The sequence below is a fragment of the Plectropomus leopardus genome, chromosome 11 (genome assembly GCF_026936395.1).
Source record: "Plectropomus leopardus strain MGB_pleo_1.0 chromosome 11, ASM2693639v1, whole genome shotgun sequence".
NCBI lineage: Eukaryota > Metazoa > Chordata > Actinopteri > Perciformes > Serranidae > Plectropomus > Plectropomus leopardus.
This window is the reverse complement of record NC_142186.1, coordinates 26,584,166-26,603,459: the sequence shown is the minus strand read 5'-3', so window position 1 is coordinate 26,603,459 and position 19,294 is coordinate 26,584,166. Positions and strand designations below refer to the sequence as shown.

Here is a 19,294-nt window from a genome sequence, read left to right as displayed (position 1 = left end):
ACAGGGGATTGGAGGGGGAAGACATAGACATGTGGACACAGTTTTAAGTCAAAGGAGACTTGAAGGAAGTAAGAAAGGAAGAAACATCTGAGTTAATTTACTTTCTCTTGTCTGCTTGTGGTCAGGCCGGTAAGCTGTCCCCCCACCTGGTTTTGGACCAGCTGAGGTGTAATGGAGTCCTGGAGGGGATCCGTATCTGCAGACAGGGCTTCCCCAACCGCATCCCATTCCAGGAGTTCAGACAGAGGTGATTTGTGTTTGTATCATATTCGAGACATCGATGGGCCTTTTTCATTGCACTGTCATGCAGCGCCAATTTGCATTTCATCGTCAGTGTCAACAAGCCGCGACAAGGATGGTCTGTCTCTGTAGTAGGGCCAAAAGGATGAATGGCAGGATGAAAAAACACCTAACCACCTAATTTTACCGTCCTGCTCTAAAAATGACATCCGGTTTTCTGTCTACCATGGGCCGGATTCCATGTGAGCGCAGCATCAGAGTTTTGTTTCTTTCCTGCGTTCTGTTTTTATATCTACTATATTTTACTTTTCATGTTCACTTTCAGTTAAGTTGCTGCTGATCGAAGTCTAACTTTTCCTTATTTTCTTGCTCCACAAAAAAACATTTACACAACAAAATAACAGGGGTCTTTTATTGTGAAGATCTATAGGAGATTAAATGTATTTATTTATCGAATTAGCTAAAATTTGTTAGCAGCTTGTCTTCAATCAAAACTAGTCTACTAATGCCATAATGCAGGAAGGAAAGTCAGAGCAGAAGCAGCCACAGTGAGATGTTAGATGAAGAGCTGCAGTCAACACGCTAAACTTATTTCACCTGCCATGCTTTGTGATGCAAAAACACAGTTTTAGCCTGAATCAGCCTGGTGCTTTTAAATGTCACCACTAAAGACAAGCCGTCATCAGTCAAAGACACTCCTTCAGGCAGGTTGCCCTGTTGTAATGAGACGCAAATCTGTGCCCCGCTGGGCTGATTGACTAAAGCAAACTAAGCAAAGTCAGCTTATGAGTGTGGAATCAGAACAAAAAACACACTAAATGCTGCATTAGATGGTCTCTGGCTCCTGCTGATGAACTTTATTAAACATCTTCGGTCTTGTGTCTCTTGCTCAAACACACACAGTTACAAAACCACATTTGTTTTCCAGATATGAGATCCTGACTCCTAACGCTATCCCTCGCACCTTCATGGATGGAAAACAAGCATCAGAGCTCATGGTGAGTGTGTTTTTTTTTTCTATAGCTATAAGAATTTAGAACAATGTAAAATGATTCAAATGGTTAAAGTCTCAAACCGCTGTTTCCTTGTTCAGATCGCAGCACTGGAGCTGGATAGCAACCTGTTCAGAGTGGGTCAGAGTAAAGTCTTCTTCAGAGCTGGAGTTCTGGCTCACCTGGAGGAAGAGAGAGACTTAAAGATCACTGACACCATCATTCGCTTCCAGAGTGCTGCCAGAGGCTACCTCGCACGCAAGTAAGAGCATTACCCAAGAGAGATCACGATTTAATTTCATCAGTCCATTAACAATCACTTTCTTACTAGAGTGATTGGAGGAGACAATGTGTCTCTCTTTAAGGAGCGCTCACTTGCTGCTGTTTAGGACGCAGTTTTGTATTTCGCTCTCAATTATAAATATTTAATTTTTTGTCAGCCCCTGTCCGTGTCTCAAGAATTGCAGCAGCATTGACAGGCATTTGGCCTTTAAACAACATAAATAATGAAGTCATATTTTTACAGTGGAAGCTAACTAATTAGAGGTAAGTTTATTTGTATAGAGTATTTCATGAACAGAGGAAAAACAGTGCTTTATCTCATACATTTGAGACGTCAAAATGCAAATTAAAAATTTGCTTAAAAACAAAATGATTGTTCCAGTCAGTCAGTGTTAGTCCTGTTGCATCACTGCACAGTGTACATGTTAGTAGAAAGCTGAAGTGGAGGTCAGAAAGGAGGTTATCCAAATCTCAGCCCACACAAAAGTAGTTAGTAAATTTACTTTGATGTTGATGTTGACAGATGTTATTTTCTGCTTAGTCCCACAAACAAAAGAGTAAAACATTTTGAGTTGGCATTTGTGAACTCTATTCAGTTCTGTTATTTCTGTGTCTGAAAGACAATGAGATCACATAAGACTTTATTCATCCGGAGGGAATTTTCTGTGCAGCAGTTGCAAGACAAAGTTGAAAGAGTGAAGATAAAAATAGTCAGTGCAAAATATAAAAAAACTTGATCACATTAAGGTGCAAAGAGAGTGCAATCTAAATATATACAATGCCAATCCACCACCTTGAATCATTTCAGAGATTTCCCACACATGGATGATTTTTTGTTGTTGTTGATTTGTTGTGGCATTTATTTTACTTCTCAGAGCTTTCATGAAGAAGCAGCAGCAGCTGAGCGCTCTGAGGGTGATGCAGAGGAACTGCGCTGCGTACCTTAAACTCAGGAACTGGCAGTGGTGGCGGCTGTTCACCAAGGTACCATTCACACAGCTACATTACAATACAGACATGAAATGGAACTTTATTTTCTGATGCACCTTTCAAAACCAAAGCTACAAAGTGCTTTGCAAAATACAGCAGCATATAATATAGGTGCAAAGATAACAAATCATAAAGCAAGAATATTGTGCACAGAAAACACAATAAAACAGGGATTCCAAGACATGCTCAAACATAAAGAGATAAAAATGTTTTACTTTAACTTTTAGAAAAGAAAAAAAAGTGTTGGTTTGTACAGTTGGGTTAGGGTTATCTATTTGCAAAAAAAAAACAAGATATATACAGAGGAAGTCATTTCAGTGCTGGAGAGGCAGGAAGCCTAAATAGCTTATTCGTAGTCTTCCCCTATTCAAATAATAGAGAAAAACCTGACATTACTCATCGAGACAAAAAAAAAAGGCAACACCATTTTTACAAGCTTTTTAAATTGAGGCACTGACTCAGCTGATCTGATATTGAGGTGGAATTTATTTCTCCACGTTGGAGCTAAAATAGTAAATCCTGACCCCCTTTGATAGTCTAATCTGAGGTGTCTCGGAGCAGAATAAAGGGTTTGGAGTTCTGAAATACAAAGCGAAGCCAGACCATGTAGGGATTTAAAATCTTGAATTCAGTTCTGTACTGAATGGGGAGCTGCTGTACTTCGGCCAGGACTGAAGTAATGTGTGTAGTTCAGACGGGAGGAAATTAGGGTGAGGATAATTGGGACAACTCAGTTTTATGGTAGCATCGGCTTGACTCTGGCAGTATTTCTGCATTGTGAAAAGCAGGGTTGAACAAGACTCTTGACATGCTGAAATATGTGATAAACACATCTGCGACTGATCACTGACACAGCTGAAGAGTTCTGATTTATTGTTTGCATGTTTCAGTTTCTTTGAATTGCACTAGTAAAGCAAAGCAGCATTGTTTAAAAATTTACTGAAATGCAACGATAAAATAATAGAAAGGGATTGAATGACTACTTGGTGCAGAAATGAAAATCTGTTACAAATTATTACTTAACACAAGAAACACTTTGCTGTAAAATCCATACATTGAGTTTCGATTCGCTATGAGGGAAAGATCATAAGGGTCGCAGGAATTGGGACGTCTGTCACGTTGACCTCTGACCCTTTTTCTGTGCCAACCAGGTGAAGCCACTGCTGCAGGTGACCCGGCAGGACGAGGAGATCCAGATCAGAGAGACCGAGCTCCAGAAGGCCAAGGACAACCTCACCAAAGTAGAGCAACAGTACACAGAGCTGGACAGGAAGCACGCTCAGGTACACAAACCTCCGTCTTGTCCCACTGCTTGTCCTCCACTGCTCCCCTGACACTGAAAACCCTCTGTTATGAATCAGACAGAGCCTCTCCTCACTCCTCCTCTTCTTCCTCCTCTCTTTGTCATGTTCTAGCTGTTAGAGGAGAAGTCGGTGCTGGCAGACCAGCTGCAGGCAGAGGCAGAGCTGTTTGCCGAGGCGGAGGAGATGAGGGCCAGGTTGGCCAGTCGGAAACAGGAGCTGGAGGACGTGCTGGGTGAGCTGGAGAGTCGATTGGAGGAAGAGGAGGAGAAAGGCGTGCAGATGGCCAATGAGAAGAAGAGGATGCAGCAGAATATTCAGGTTAGGAGATTATATATAAATGAATTAATGCTCCAGAAATATGTAAACAAAAACAAACACTGACTGAATCATCTGTTCTTTCTGTCAGATTTGCTGAGTCATAAAAACAGGAGAAAATCTGCACTGTTACATGAAAATCATATCAAGTTTTTCATTTAACTTCTAATTATAAAATAAATGTTGATTTTACATTGTAATGGCTACAGAATAATGACACCATCAGCATTAAGATTGGTTCTCGCTTTCACTCTGCAATTCTGTCTGCCAACGAGTACGATCTCTTGGCCAAATGAAGGATCCATTAACAACAAAGGAAGTGTGTCAGCCGCACACACACACATAGGATACCACTTTTGTTTTTCCTGGTTGCTATTCCCAGTAACCAAAGAGTATTAATGTAAGTTCTTCACAGTTACTCTTGAGGTTGTAATAATACATTCATCTGGATTGATATATCGATTCAATAGTTAGCGATCCAGTATTATCAATGCAAAGTAAAAACATTGATACATATCATCTCTAAGATATGCCTTTATTTTGAAATTCCCATGGCATGTCTGTGTCACCATTTCACTTTACTCACAAATCCTTCCTTAACATTCAAACACAGGCGAATAATAGTGAGCAGTGTTGAGGATATTTACTGGTATCGTCTCAAGTTGATCGCAGGCCCCTTAATTGAATTCAATCAAAATTGAATCGTGACAGACTTTGTGATTTCAGAAAATATCAAATCTTTGTCCAAAGAATCAACATGATATCATGTCATGGTGAGATTTGAACTTTACACCCCTAGTTAATACCCACAGTTGTGGAAATGATCAACAGTGGAACAACTGCGGAAAACAAAATGTAGTGTGTCCTGTGTTGGTGGTAGATTGTAGGCTCTCAAGAAAACTGAAAGCAGTCCGGTTGTCTGTGCTATAGCGGTGATAACAATAATACCACTTGGAAACTATATGAGGGAATGCTGAAAAGTTGTTTGTTTCCTCTTGAAATCTTCTTCTCTCCTTGTCAGGACCTGGAGGAGCAGTTAGAGGAGGAGGAAAGTGCCCGACAGCGCCTCCTGTTGGAGAAGGTCACCTTGGAGACCAAAGTGAAGGGTCTGGAAACCGACCTGATGAATGCAGGGGAGCAGAGAGACCGACTCAGCAAGGTGGGCGTCACATTCTGACTTAATCATCTAGCGTGAGTTTGTTTTGCACATTGTTGTATACATACTTTTTATACACGCAGGATCCAATGCAATTGTTGTTTTCTCTGAGCAGGAGAAGAAACAGCTGGAGGAGCGTCTGAGCGAGGTGACCGATCAGCTCACTGAGGAAGAGGAGAAAACCAAAAGCCTAAACAAACTCAAGAACAAGCAGGAGGCCGTCATCGCTGATCTTGAGGGTAACTGTCTCAATATCAACCTTTAGTGTAATAACGTAACTTTGCTTTCAATGTTGCAGTCAATCCTATTGATCCACTCTCATGCTGTGATAGCATTAACATTACCGCGTCAAATGTTACTGAATAAGATAAACACATTTTTTTGCAAAACTTTTAAGTATTCTAAGTAGTATTATTTATAATTACAAGACCATATTTTGGTACAATGTAAAGTTGAAGCAAATTTCAACAGCTTTAAATTGATATTTATATTATATTATATATTTTTTTTATTGTTATTATTTTAACAAAATGTTTATTCAAATTTCAATTATATATTACTTTGTTGTCAGGAAAAAGAACTATTCACAGTTTGGCAAAAAGAAAGACACATTAAAAGAAATAGTAATGAGTTTTGGCCAAATTCAAAGTGAAATATGTAAAGCACCTTATCAGTCCATGGATTTAGAAACCTGTCTATCTTTATATGGATTTTTTAAAATTATTATTATTATTATTATGTATATATCCTATATATAGACCTATTTTACAAATATTTTTCTAAAAATAAATTATTGATATAAAAAAATACAATCTCAATAAAAGGCAAATTCATTCCTAATTCCTGTTATCCAGCTTTCTGTGATCTGTAATCTGTTGCCTCTGTTGTGTTCAGGGCGCCTGAAGCGTGAGGAGCAGGGACGCCAGGAGCAGGAGAAGTGTAAGAGGAAGATGGAGAGCGACTCGTTGGAGGTCCAGGAGCAGCTGTCGGAGCTGAACATGGTGTCTGCCGACCTGAGGAACACTCTGTGTCAGAAGGAGAAGGAAATCACCACCCTGCAAGGCCGGTGAGGCACAGAGCGACATATGATGGACGCAGAAATGAAGGCTGGTCATAGGTTTTTGTACACTACTTCCCTTAATTCATCTGTCTTTCTTTGTTTCTGTCAGGTTGGAGGAAGAAGGAGCACGTCGAGCAGAAGCCCAGAGGTCACTGAGGGAGGCCATGTCCCAGGTGTCTGAGCTGAAGGAGGAAGTGGAAAATGAGCGAGGGATGAGGGAAAGGGCGGAGAAACAGAGGCGAGACCTGGGGGAGGAGCTGGAGGCTTTGAGAACTGAGCTGGAGGACACTCTGGACACTACAGCTGCTCAGCAGGAGCTCAGGTAAATGAGACAGTTAACATAAATTAGCTTTTGAAATTTACATGTTTACTTTTTGTGTTTCTGTTGTCAGAAAAAAAGGAAAGTTTAAAAAAAGGGCAAGAATTGGACCGCTTTGATCTTCCTCTTCCATCTCTGCAGGTCTCGTCGGGAGGCGGAGTTGAATGATCTCCAGCGGTGTGTTGAAGAGGAGACTCGTCGTCATGAGGCCCAGGTTTCAGAACTCAGAGTCAAACACAGCGCCGCCATAGACAACCTCCAGGAACAGCTGGACAACAGCAAGAGAGTAAGAGATACACGCTCACACACAAACACACATGTACGTGTAAACATGACACTCATCTTGTTTCTTCTGTGTTGTCTCTCAGGCGCGTCAATCCCTGGAGAAGGCCAAGGCGATGCTGGAGGAGGAGAGGCAAAATTTGAGCTCAGAGCTCAAGAGCCTCCAAGCGAGCCGCACAGAGAGCGAGAGGGGCCGCAAGAGGGCCGAGAGTCAGCTGCTGGAGCTCAACGCCCGACTGGCTCAGGCTGACAGAGAGCGAGAGGAAAGGGAGGAGCGAGTGCACAAGCTGCAGGTGCAAATGGACACAAATGCAGTGATTTGAAGACTATATGACTTTGAAGTTATATGTTCAGTTTTGAATTTGTTGTTTGTTCAAAGGGGTGTTACTTTGAACGTCACAAAATCAGATTCTGGTTCTGCAGTGAAGAGAGCCTCCTGTATTTGTTCTGGTAAATTTGCCTTAATTCCTACTCTGTCTTCTTTCAGGGTGAGATTGAGAATCTCTCCAGCAGTGTGTCTGACTCTGACACCAAAACCCTTAGGCTCGCTAAAGAGGTCAGCAGCCTGGAGAGCCAGCTGAATGATGCAAAGGTAACAAAGTGAAACACGTACAGACACCAGCGTCGGGTCCACGGGGATGTTAGGCTGCAGCCACAGAAAACTTTAGCACTTGAGAGAATAGCAATAGTTTTTCAAATATTTTGAAAAAAAACCTCCATCGCCCTGGTCTTGACTCAAAAACATGCATTGGAAGATGTAGTTGCAAGCAAAAAAATATATAATAGCTTTTGCATCTCTTTTAGCTACATGACTTACTTAAATGGAAGGAAAAATGTCCTCCAAACTTTAAGCTATGAATTCATGACCATGTGCAGCATCTGACCTACAAGAATGTTATGCTATAAGCCAACCTGTTTTTAGCTACAAAGAAAAAAATTGAGACCATTGATAAAGCAGTTTTGTACTACTGATGCCATATTATATGTAGTTTAGTAATTATAATTCTTATTATTTGGTACTTGTTTTTAAATTAAGTATTTTTTATCTTTTATGTCTTATTTTTTGTCACATTGAATTTGTCATTATATATACAAAGAGAGAGATCCTGTTAGATTGCAATGGGAATTGGGCTCTTTTGTACGATTTTAAATATATAAAAAGACACTGAGCAAATAAAACCCACATGTCTGGTCACCCTGCTTTGGCTGACTTTCTTGTCTTTCTTTCTCTCTCAGGAGCTGCTACAGGATGAAACCCGTCAAAAGATGGCTCTGGGCTCGAGGGTGCGAGCACTGGAGGAGGAGAAGAATGGACTAATGGAGAGACTTGAGGAGGAGGAGGAGAGAGCCAAAGAGTTAAGCCGGCAGATTCAGACTCATACCCAGCAGGTAAATCGGAGACCCACGCAGGCTGTTTTTAGTTCTGGCACTGCTGCTTCATCTATGTAGATATCAATCAATCAACTCATTTTATTCCGGACTGTAGTTCACAGAAAGAAAAGATCAAAACTACCAAAACGCAGTAAAAAAAACTGTTTCTAACATCCCCTGATAATTCACTATATCCACAGTCTAACCATGTAAAACTGATGGTTATTGCTTTGAGATTTCAGTAGAATGACATTCATATACCCTCTCTGCTCCTCTGCAGCTGGCAGAGCTCCGTAAGCAGTCAGAGGAGGTCAACACTGCGGTGGAAGCCGGAGAGGAGACACGCAGGAAGCTCCAGAGGGAGCTGGACAGTGCTGTCCAGAGGGAGCGACAGAGGGAGGAGGAGAAAGAGAGGGTGGAGAGGCAGAGGGAGCGACTGAGGGAGGAAATAGAGGACATGACACTCGCCCTGCAGAGAGAGAGACAGAACTGCACGGCCCTGGAGAAGAGGCAGAAGAAGTTTGACCAGGTCAGAGCCTCAGGAGTTTGCATCCATGCACGGGCTGCAGAAATATTCATGAAATGTCTTCCTTTGACCTCAAACTTTATCTCCGTCACCCTATCAGTGTCTGGCAGAGGAGAAGGCGGTGAGCGCTCGGCTGGCTGAGGAAAGGGACAGAGCGGAAGCAGAGAGCAGAGAAAAGGAGACAAGATGTCTGGCTCTTGCCCGAGCCCTGCAGGTAAACCAACTGAGAAAAGACACCACCGATTTTTGTTGTGTATATGTGGTTGCAGTGATTGAATAGGACCTGATAAGATAAAACAATCCTTTCTTAGTCCCATGATGGGGAAATTGGGAAAATGGGGAATTGTTACAGCACCAAAGTGTGTACAAGATAAACAAGTATAAATAGATACAAGAAATAATACAAGAAGAATATAAATAGTAAAAAACAAGGTGCAAACTCAACGCTTAAAAAATATTTGCGTCATTTGTGCATGTTTACATGCTTTGATGTTCCCTACAGCCAGATTCTCACTCACTCTAATAACCATATTCCTGCATAAAACCAACCTCTGCACAGGACTACATATGTACTACTAACTTTATAATGCAGTGCTTGAGAAAGAAAAAGATGATTTGTACAACAATCACTTAAATTTGTTTAAGAATTAACTTGAAAAGGTTCTAAAAAGTATTAAATGTAAGTGTCTGATACCTGTAGACACCCTGCTTTAATCTTGTGTGTGTCTGTGTGTAGGATGCCAAGGAGCAGGGGGATGAGCTGGAGAGGTCCAACAAGCAGCTCCGTCTGGAAATGGAACATCTTGTAAACCAGCAGGACGATGTCGGCAAGAACGTAAGAATCGTCCTCTCAGGACTTCTCTGTTGTTTCTCTGTCTCAGTCCTCAGTGAGTCACTGTCTCTTTCTGCTCTTGCGTCAGGTCCATGAGCTGGAGCGTACCCGCAGGACCTTAGAGACAGAAGCCCAGAACCTGCGGGTGCAGACACAGGAGCTGGAGGAGGAGCTGACAGAGGCGGAGAACTCGCGGTTGAGGCTGGAGGTCACCCTGCAGGCGCTCAAGGCTCAGTTCGAGAGGGAGCTAAGCACCAGCGAGGAGAAGGGAGAGGAGAAGAGGAGGGCGCTCAGCAAACAGGTAAACAGAGGAAGAAGAGAGTAAATCACAAAAGCTGTTGCTGCTGTTCTTCTCATCCAAAGGACTTAAAATGTTCTTCTCATGTCAGGTGAGGGAGTTGGAGATCCAGCTGGAGGAGGAGAGGAGTCAGCGCTCTCAGGCTGTGTCGTCCAAGAAACAGCTGGAAGCAGAACTGCAGGACTCAGAGTCCCAGGTGGAGTCGACCAACCGCGGGAAAGAGGAGGCTGTGAAGCAGCTGCGTAGGCTACAGGTAAAGACATCTGCCCGCACATATACATCGATTTTCTATGCTCGTCAATGGCCTGATTTTTTTTTTTTAAATCTGTATTTGTCACAGGCTCAAATGAAGGAAGTGCTGCGCGAGCTAGATGAGACCAAGTTGGCTCGGGATGAGGTGATCGCACAGTCGAAAGACAACGAGAAGAAGATCCAAACTCTGGAAGCAGAAGTTCTGCAATTCACTGAGGTGTGTTAAACTGAAACCCAGCAGAAACATTAAGATATAACGCTTTTAACCCTCTGACACCAACATAGACCCATTTTGTCTTTTGAAGGGGCAAAAGGGGTTCTTTAGGGAAGCAGGTCAACAGTGTTTGTCGCATAAATGTTGTGGAAGCTGGTAACCTGAAGATTAATTTGAGATGCAGCTAACACTGAGTTTCAAGTTTTTCTAATCATAAATATGTAATAAACATTATGTTTTGGTTTGGCCCCTATTCAAACTTTAAAAGTTCAGAGTGTACCAGGACCTGCTACCACTTGATTCCTTATGTTTTCTAGTTTCAGCCTCTTAAAAACACGAATGTCAGCTGGGGTCACTGGCGGCCCAGCGGGTCTCTCTGGGCTGGAATGACTTGTAACGCCTTTCTGCCTTCATTTTTTCTGTGCAGGAGCTTTCTGTATCAGAGAGGCAGAAGAGACAGGCTCAGCAGGAGAGAGACGAGTTGGCTGATGAGATGGTCAACAGCAGCTCTGGAAAGTTAGTTCCACTTTACTGCACTATAGTAATCAGTGTGTTGCTGATCAGTTTGTAGACTTGTGTTGATTTGACTAAAATGTGATGTTTGTCCAGGAACGCTCTGTTCGAAGAGAAGCGGAGGTTAGAAGCTCGGGTCAGTCAGCTGGAGGAGGAGCTGGAGGAGGAGCAGAGTAACTTTGAACTGCTGACGGAAAGACAAAGGAAGAACGCTCTACAGGTACGCTAGATGATCCGGCACACACACACACACACACACACACACACACACACACACACACACACACACCACTCTCTCTGTCACCTCATGCATTGAGATTAATTACTAATTTCAAACCCGTCATTCTTCGCTTTATCCTGTTTGAGAGTTGATCCTTTGATCACAGTTTAAGTCATTTTACATGCTGTAACTATGGTTCTTCACAAAACTTCACAAATGTGAGGATTTTCTATTTTAAGTATTTTTAAAAAACAAAAAAATAATCACTTTTCTATGTCATCTTCTACACATCAATGTCAGGGTGTATCTTAGCTGGTCTCTTAATTTTTCTTGTCTTCATGGTTCACTTACGGCATATATTAATGTACTTTTTAGTCCTTCCTCCTAGTAACTGTATTTTGTGTTCTTTTTGTGTTTTATATTGTTTGTTTTGGAGTTGTATTTTTTTTGTATTTTTGTATTTTTGTTCTGTCTGTAATTTAATTTTGCTGACTGTGAGATAGAAAGATATTTAAGATAAAGATGTTTTTCTGGTTAAATAAAGTTGTTTTTTTTAAATTACATACATGCAAAGCACTTTCCCTCATCCTTGCTCTGCTCGTGGTCCAGGTGGAGACTATGACCGTGCAGCTGCAGGGAGAGAGGACTTTGGCGCAGAAGGCGGAGGCGGCTCGGGAGCAGCTGGAGCGGCAGAATAAGGAGCTGAAGACCAGACTGGGGGAGCTGGAGGGAACAGTGAGGGGCAAACACAAGCTCAACGTCGCCGCCCTGGAGGCCAAGATAGAGTCGATGGAGGAGCAGCTGGAACAGGAGCGACAGTGAGAGAAACAGACACACACTTAGATCACAGTTAAAGTCATTTTATATGCTGTAACTATGGTTTCAACTTCACAAATGTGAGGATTTTCTGCTTTTTCTTTTCAGTATTTTATTTTATTTGAAGGTACCAATTGTTTGTGAAGATGTCACTGTCACTGTGGGTGATTGTGACGAGATTTCTCACTATTTTAAGTATTTTTACAAATCAAAAAAATAATCGGTTCATTGAGTAAAATAATCACGGTGGTACAGTTGTCAGGTGAAGCTTTGAAGAAAGAAAAAAGTTCCTACATGAAACTGCTCATAGCACGCTCTGTTGATTATCTTGAGTTACGGCGTCATGATTTCTAGAAAGCGACATTTCTGTTGAGTTTTTCAAATGTATTTTTTGGCGCTTTGAGCACCACAAGCTAAGTGACATCTAGTTCCATTACGGCCGATATTTTAAAAACTCACACGAAAACATTTATTCTGATAAACAGTAATGCGGGTAAAAGGAAACATGTACTTTGGATTTGGGGAGAACTGTCTCTTTAAGGCTTCTCCATGTCCATAACAAACTTCTTGCCCTTTTTTCCTGGCCACACAAACCACATAGTGAACATGATTTTAAACTAATATCATTTTAAAATCACATACCACTTTTGAAGCGGGTCTGCGGTGTTAAATTGAGATGGAAACTCCCCTGAAACCGTGCCGAATGCCCCTAAATCACAGTTAGGCGGTAGTGTTTCATAGATGTCTTGAATTTTTTGGTGCAACAGGTATCTTTTAATGAACTTTCCCATCTCTCAGGGAACGAGCCATTGCCAACAAACTGGTGCGGAAGACGGAGAAGAAACTGAAGGAGGTGATGATGCAGGCAGAAGACGAGAGAAGACACGCAGACCAGTACAGAGAGCAGGTAAGAAAATTAACATCCACGAGAGGATACAGAGAACTGTAAAGCCAGAGACATGAAATAATCATTTAATGGGGGTCAGGTCCGCTAAGCTCTGGGCTCTAATTGTGAGCCGGAGCACAAAGAGAGTGTTGAAAAATCATCCTAAAATGAGTGATTTATCCGGCTCAGTCCAACCTAATCCTAATCCCACCGGGCATCTGTGTGTTCATTGGGAAGATGGAGCGTTTCCTTCTCCGAAAAATAAATCCATCAGCAGCAGCAGAGCCACCGACTCTCCTCCCAAAACATCATCAGTGATAATCTGCAGGTTTAATCTGACTCCTGATCCCTATCAGTCCTCCTGTTCCCGGAATAATCTCTCTTTTTATACATACGTCCCTTTCTCTTTCTCCCCGACCTCTGCATTGCACTCCGCCCTTTTCCTCCTCCTCCTCCTCCTCCTCCTCCTACCCTCCTCTCGTCCCCCTTCGTCCTCCTAGCTGGATAAGTCGATGGTGCGCCTGAAGCAGCTGAAGAGGCAGCTGGAGGAGGTGGAGGAGGAGAACTCCCGCTCAAACGCTCAGAAGAGGAAGCTGCAGAGAGAGATGGAGGAGCTCAGCGACAGCCATCAGAGCATGACGCGAGAGATCGCCTCTCTCCGCAGCCAGCTCAGGTAATCTTTTCTGCATACGTGTGTGTGTGCATGCATTTTAAGTTCTCATCATTTATTGTTGTTTTATTTGTTTTTAACCCCCCCATTAACTCCATGTGATTTTTTTGTTTTGTTCTTTTGTTGCATCCGTTTGTGTCCATCTAAAACCGTGTGTGTCCGTCACACCAACACTCAGCATCCCTGAATGGAGAGCAGATCAGTAGGTCAATGTGTGTGTCATATTTTTATTATTTGTGTGTGTGTGTGTGTGTGTGTGTGTGTGTGTGTAATGGTGGAGGCTTAATGCACATGTACATCTCATTTCGTACATGTGCTGAATGTTTTATTGTTTGCTTTTTTGCGCAATTCATCTGTAGTTACATAATATGTCTTGATTCAGTTTTAATCTTTGCTGCTGAACTTTCGCCCTCCTCCACTGTCGTTCTGCTGTTCTCCTGAGAGCAAATAGCACAAAAACAATCAGCTGTTTAAATGTTTTGGATTGACAACCTTTCATTAGTAATTGATGGATAATTTAAGTAATTTATCAAGCGAAAATACAAGCAAACATTTGCTGTCTCAAGCTTTTCAATTGTAAATATTTGCTTCTTTCTTTGTTTGATGGTTCTTGTAAATTGGGAATATTTAAATTTGGGCTGTTGGTCGGACCAAGCAAGCCATTTAAAGACATCATATTGTAGCACTTCTCACTATTTTTGGACACCGGCATATTTTTTAGACTAAACAATCAATTTACTAATAGAAAAATAATCAATATTTTAATCAATAATGAATGCAAGAAGCAGCTGATTCGCTGTATAGGCCTGAATACAAAACAATATCAGAATTTTTTTTTATTAAAGTGGGGGTTTGTATTATATTCAAGGAATAGACATTTACTTCTTGCAACTACTGATTTCTCTTTTTTTTTTTTTTAAATAACGTCGGCTCAGGCAGAAAGTGTTGCATTATGGGTTGTTTGTAGCCTTGATGCTAGGCTAGTTTTGAGCGCGTCAGTCCTGAAAGCGTTTAAGCTGCAGAAAGTGGTCTTGCTGACTTTCTTTTGACATTGTAGTCTTTTTTCTTAATGAGATGTATAACATTTAACATAGAATATCGCTTTGTTTCTTTCTCCAAGGCCTGTTGTCATTGTTAACTTGAAGTTTTTATTTTTTTTAAACTGCTTTTTAGTCTTGCCTTTTTTCTCAGCATTTCGTGCTGATGTAGTCACTGTCAGGGTTAAATCATCACGTCTTATCGTATCATCTCAGTCGTGGAAAAGAGGGACGCTGACAAACACATTTAGACAAAGTTTTTGATAACAAAATGAACACCGCCATGGACTCATAGTATCTCTGGGACTAATAAACTTCAGAACTGCTTTGTATCTTCAAAAAATCGCTTTCAAAAACCAGGTCTTGGGAGAGGGAGGGTGGACTTTGGAGCAGGGTCGTACGGTAGTTTTCCAGAGAAATGCACTCAGCTGGTTTCCAGCACGATAGACTGTAACTCTGTCTCTCTATCTGTCCAGGCGTGCTCCGTTGCCCCTGGCGATGCGTGGACGCAGAGTGCTGGTTGACGACCTGTCATTGGAGAATTCTGACTCAGAGGACCCCCCCGCCTCACCAACCCCTTCCTCTGGACCCCCAGGGACCCCGACTCCCTCCTCTGAACACAGCCTGGACCCTCCGCCACCCTACAGCGTCAACAACACAGAGTGACGCACACACAGACTCAGTAACACACACACACACACACACACACACACACACACACACACACACACACACACACACACACACACGTCGGCCTCTCACAGCCTCGACTACTCAGGGGTGAAGGAGTGACACACACACAACACATAACAACACCGTAGTTTATAAATTTAGGGTAAATACATCAGGCGCTATAACTGTAAAACAACCTCACTGAAAAAGTGTAAAAATTTTACAAAGAGGCATCTGGAATTAATTTTTATTTTATAACAAACTGTGACATCAAAAAAAAAATGTAACAGAGACTGGAAATTTCTACACGACATCTCTGTTATGCACTTCTGAGAAACTACATTTCCCAGAGTTCTGAGGAGAAATCAACCAATTTCATGATGCTGTACATTAACCAGAGCGCAGAAAACATTACGGTGGTCTTTTACATTAGGAGGTATTTCAAACTAAGCCATGTTTAACCCTGTGATGAGGATTGAATATATAATTTATATATATATATATACAATCTGATTTTCTAAAGGGCTGCTGGAGGGTGAAAATACTTCTGAAAGATGTTGAGACAGTCTATGTTAAATCACGCAGGAGAAGTCAAATACACACATTACTTCTGACATTTTGATATGTCAATTTTAAAAACATTAAATAGGAGGCTTGAGATAATTTGGCAAACAGAAAGAAAAAAATGTGACAGAGAAACAGCAATTAATAACTGATATTTAATTAAACTTTTATCGTAAATGGTTGATCAGAAACTGGGAAGCATTACACTAAGTTCCATAATATATTATCAGATTTGTCTCAACATTTGACCATAAAAAAGTTGTATTAAATAAATAAATAAATCCTTTTTCAGTAGATTAGAAATGCTGTTAGAAAATGCAGTAGGTGGTATTAGATAGTTTCTTTAACTAAAATCTTAACATATTGCTTCAGAAATTTGTATAATTTATATCCAATGTGAACTTAAGTTATTGATCGCTGGTTATTTTACTGTGCGACTCTTCTCGTCTTGTGGGGAAACACGTCAGTCGGATCATTTCTGCTCCTGCTGGCGCTGAACTGGTCAGTCAGCGCTCACAGCGTCGGGTCTCAGAGGTGAATTTGCATGGCAGACTTCACTGGTGGATAACTGGTTTGACTGGTGTAGAAAAAAATGTATTGGTTGTCAACACGATGAGAAATAACCTGCTGAGAACTGTATTAATTGATCTTTTCATCCAAAGCAGTACAAATTGTGACGTTTTTTTTCTTCTTTTTAGACTGATAAACACATCACATTTTATTTTGACAAGCATCTTGTACATTGTAATTTTGATTTTTACAAATTATCTGTGTAAATTATTGATCAAACAAAGCTTTTGTGTTTAACCAAATGGTGGGCGTATGGATGAGAAAAAGGGATTTAAATAAGTAGTAAACGTAGAGTAGCTGTAGAGTAGATGAGAGTAGAGTCTGGTGATTCTACTGATGATCTCGTCAGTAGAATAAACTCAGTCTCCGCTCTGTGTAGAATAACTGAGCACGAGACTCAAAGCATTTTCAGAAACTAGTAGTATTAGATAAAAAAATGACAATGGAGGCACTGAGGAATGAATTTTTATGAAGCGAACGGCAAGTAGAACAAAAGTAGATTTTTTTTACCCTAGCTATCGACTCAAAGCGACGCTTGATGACCCTGCTGTGAAACAGACGATGTTTTTGTGAAACCTGGTTTCAGATACATTTTTATTTTGGTGAGACATCTCCGTTTTCCTCAGCATGTTTAATTTATTGTTTAACAGACAGTTTTTATTTTATTTTTGTTCATGACCTCCTTCAGCACCCGTTTGCCTGTCGTAGCTTTAAGGCCGTCCAGGAAGTAATGTTATGTCTAGGAGTTGGACATAGATACAGATAATGTTTAAAGAAGTGGTTAAACATTTTGGGATAAATGCTTATTCGCTTTCTTGCAGAGTTAGATGAGAAGATAGACGTGACTTTTGCAGCTATACGGTAAACATGACGCTATGGTCAGCAGCAGTTTAGCTTAGCTTAGATTAGCTTAGCTTAGCTTAGCTTAGCATAGAGAGTGGGAACGGAGGGAAACAGCTAGCCTGGTTCTGTTCAAATGTGACAAAATCCACCAACAGGCCTCTTAAAAGCGCTATCTTTTACACTTTGTGTTTTTCTACAGTCTGAATAAACAAAATAAAGCGTTAGGCGCCCTGTCTATACAAACTGAATCCGCCCACTTCACTGAGTTTGTAAAGAGTTCACAGTTTTGTCTGATATCAGGCAATTTTTTTCCCCTTTTTAAAAAATAACTCTGTCCACAAAACCCTTATTTTACAAAATATCTCCGTCCACACTAGAAGGCAAAAATTATAATTGCCAGTGTTAGTCTACCTCGTCGTAATGGTAGTTAAGTGTACAAGCTAGTCACCTAAAACTCTGGACGAGAAGCCAAAATTAGCGGTAAATATCCGTTCACAAAGACGTCGGTACACGTGTAGACAGAGAAGCTGGCAGGTTTGTTTTGTTCAGACAGAGCCAGGTGAGCTGTTTCCGGTCCTCGTGTTAAACTGATCTAACGGTTATCCAGCTGTATGTTTACCTACAGACATGAAAATGATATTTATTTTCTAATCTAACTCTATTAAAAAAGTGAATAAGTGTTTTTCTACAAATGCAGAACTATTCCTTTAAATTATAAAGAATGTCACCGGTATTTTTCCTTTTAATTGGAGCTAAAGAAAGATAAAGATAAATCACAAATGTTGCTCTGAATGTTTTCTTTTTATTCTGGTTGTATATAAACTAAATGTCGAATTATTGATCCCGTTGGTGTTTACCGTTGATCACTCACAGGACCGGTACAGACACTGTCGGTTATCAGGGTCGCCATCACTGCTCCCTTCTTCTTCCTTCTCTTTTAAACGAACAGGTGTATATTTTAAGGAAACAGCAATGCAAATCTAACCGCTGCAAAACCAGAACAATAAGCGTGCTACTGTCCCGTCTCCATCAGACATGTTTTTATTTTGTCACGCCAGGTTCACCACGATTCACAGTCAGTGACCGGTGAAGAAAGATCAACAGTTTGACAACTGACGACATATATTTAACGCCCTATCAAAGGGTTTTTGGGGTTTTTTTTGTTTTATATTTTCTGTATTTACAATTCTTTTATTTTAGCAATATGCGATTTGAGTGTGAAGCTGTGTTTTATTTTTTATTTTTATTAAGATATTGTGTAAACGCTGCACTTTACACATGACCAGTGGAGATAAACGCCGTCGGACGTTGTCAGAACATCCTGTCTGCTGTCAGGCTGTGATTTATCTCAATGAGGCCGACATTAAGCATTAAGCCAAATGAGCTGACGTCACGTCATCACGATGCATCACTCTGAACTGTTCACCTAAACGTCGTGATCTCAGAATGTCGTATCAGCATCTAAACACGGCAACTTAGTTCTCGCCCTTATAGACCAAAATCTGCAGACGCGTGGATCGAGCTGCTGGAACGAGAACGGTTCTGTTCGCCCGTAGCAAGAGACGAGGCCGGTGCTTCTCTGAGGTGTTACTTTTCTCTCTGTGTTTCTTTATGGCTACTGTGGAACTTGAAACATTTTGGAAAAAATGTGTTTTATTATTTTAGCCTTTTTTTTTGTTAATGATGCTGTAATTATAAAACATCTGACTGGGGTTAACTTTAATATATGTCGTTGGTTTTGACCTTTTTGTGTTTCTGTGTGTTTCTTTGGGCACATTTACTCTGTACTTACTGGAGATACTTTGCTTGAGTATTTCTATTTTATGCTACTTCATGTTTCCACTCTGCATTTTAGATGGAAATATTGTACTTTGCACCACATTTATCTGATTTTACATAAAAGCTATCATCAGTTTATAACATGTATTTGCATGCATTTTTGTAAATTCAAACTGAATTTTTGTACATTAAACTACTACACAGTATATGCCACCCACAGGCCGCTGCTACACGTCATCCCCTGTCTCCCCCCTCTTCAACGTCATAGCTGTCTTATCAAATAAAGGAAAA

At 41.0% G+C, this 19,294-nt stretch overlaps 1 protein-coding gene across 9 annotated transcripts in view; it reads left to right on the top strand.

The window, feature by feature from the left end:
• Positions 1-18,966, top strand: part of myh14 (myosin, heavy chain 14, non-muscle) — a 43,318-nt gene extending 24,352 nt beyond the window's left edge. For 6 of the 9 annotated variants that reach the window (XM_042489716.2, XM_042489715.2, XM_088084459.1 and 3 more), the window contains 27 exons: positions 126-247; positions 1,169-1,238; positions 1,334-1,494; positions 2,390-2,498; positions 3,656-3,787; positions 3,920-4,126; positions 5,145-5,282; positions 5,395-5,518; positions 6,174-6,345; positions 6,449-6,661; positions 6,800-6,944; positions 7,027-7,233; positions 7,428-7,532; positions 8,177-8,329; positions 8,592-8,840; positions 8,938-9,051; positions 9,574-9,672; positions 9,758-9,970; positions 10,059-10,220; positions 10,308-10,436; positions 10,861-10,949; positions 11,043-11,166; positions 11,776-11,984; positions 12,781-12,889; positions 13,369-13,541; positions 13,717-13,740; positions 15,052-18,966. In XM_042489716.2, coding sequence (XP_042345650.2) covers positions 126-247; positions 1,169-1,238; positions 1,334-1,494; positions 2,390-2,498; positions 3,656-3,787; positions 3,920-4,126; positions 5,145-5,282; positions 5,395-5,518; positions 6,174-6,345; positions 6,449-6,661; positions 6,800-6,944; positions 7,027-7,233; positions 7,428-7,532; positions 8,177-8,329; positions 8,592-8,840; positions 8,938-9,051; positions 9,574-9,672; positions 9,758-9,970; positions 10,059-10,220; positions 10,308-10,436; positions 10,861-10,949; positions 11,043-11,166; positions 11,776-11,984; positions 12,781-12,889; positions 13,369-13,541; positions 13,717-13,740; positions 15,052-15,241 — 3,942 coding nt within the window. In that variant the 3' untranslated portion in view covers positions 15,242-18,966. Of the gene's footprint in view, positions 1-125; positions 248-1,168; positions 1,239-1,333; positions 1,495-2,389; positions 2,499-3,655; positions 3,788-3,919; positions 4,127-5,144; positions 5,283-5,394; positions 5,519-6,173; positions 6,346-6,448; positions 6,662-6,799; positions 6,945-7,026; positions 7,234-7,427; positions 7,533-8,176; positions 8,330-8,591; positions 8,841-8,937; positions 9,052-9,573; positions 9,673-9,757; positions 9,971-10,058; positions 10,221-10,307; positions 10,437-10,860; positions 10,950-11,042; positions 11,167-11,775; positions 11,985-12,780; positions 12,890-13,368; positions 13,542-13,716; positions 13,751-15,051 lie in introns of all 9 variants that reach the window. The other 3 variants (XM_088084457.1, XM_042489717.2, XM_042489720.2) reach the window with 2 other exon arrangements.
• The last annotated feature ends 328 nt before the right edge of the window (positions 18,967-19,294 follow it).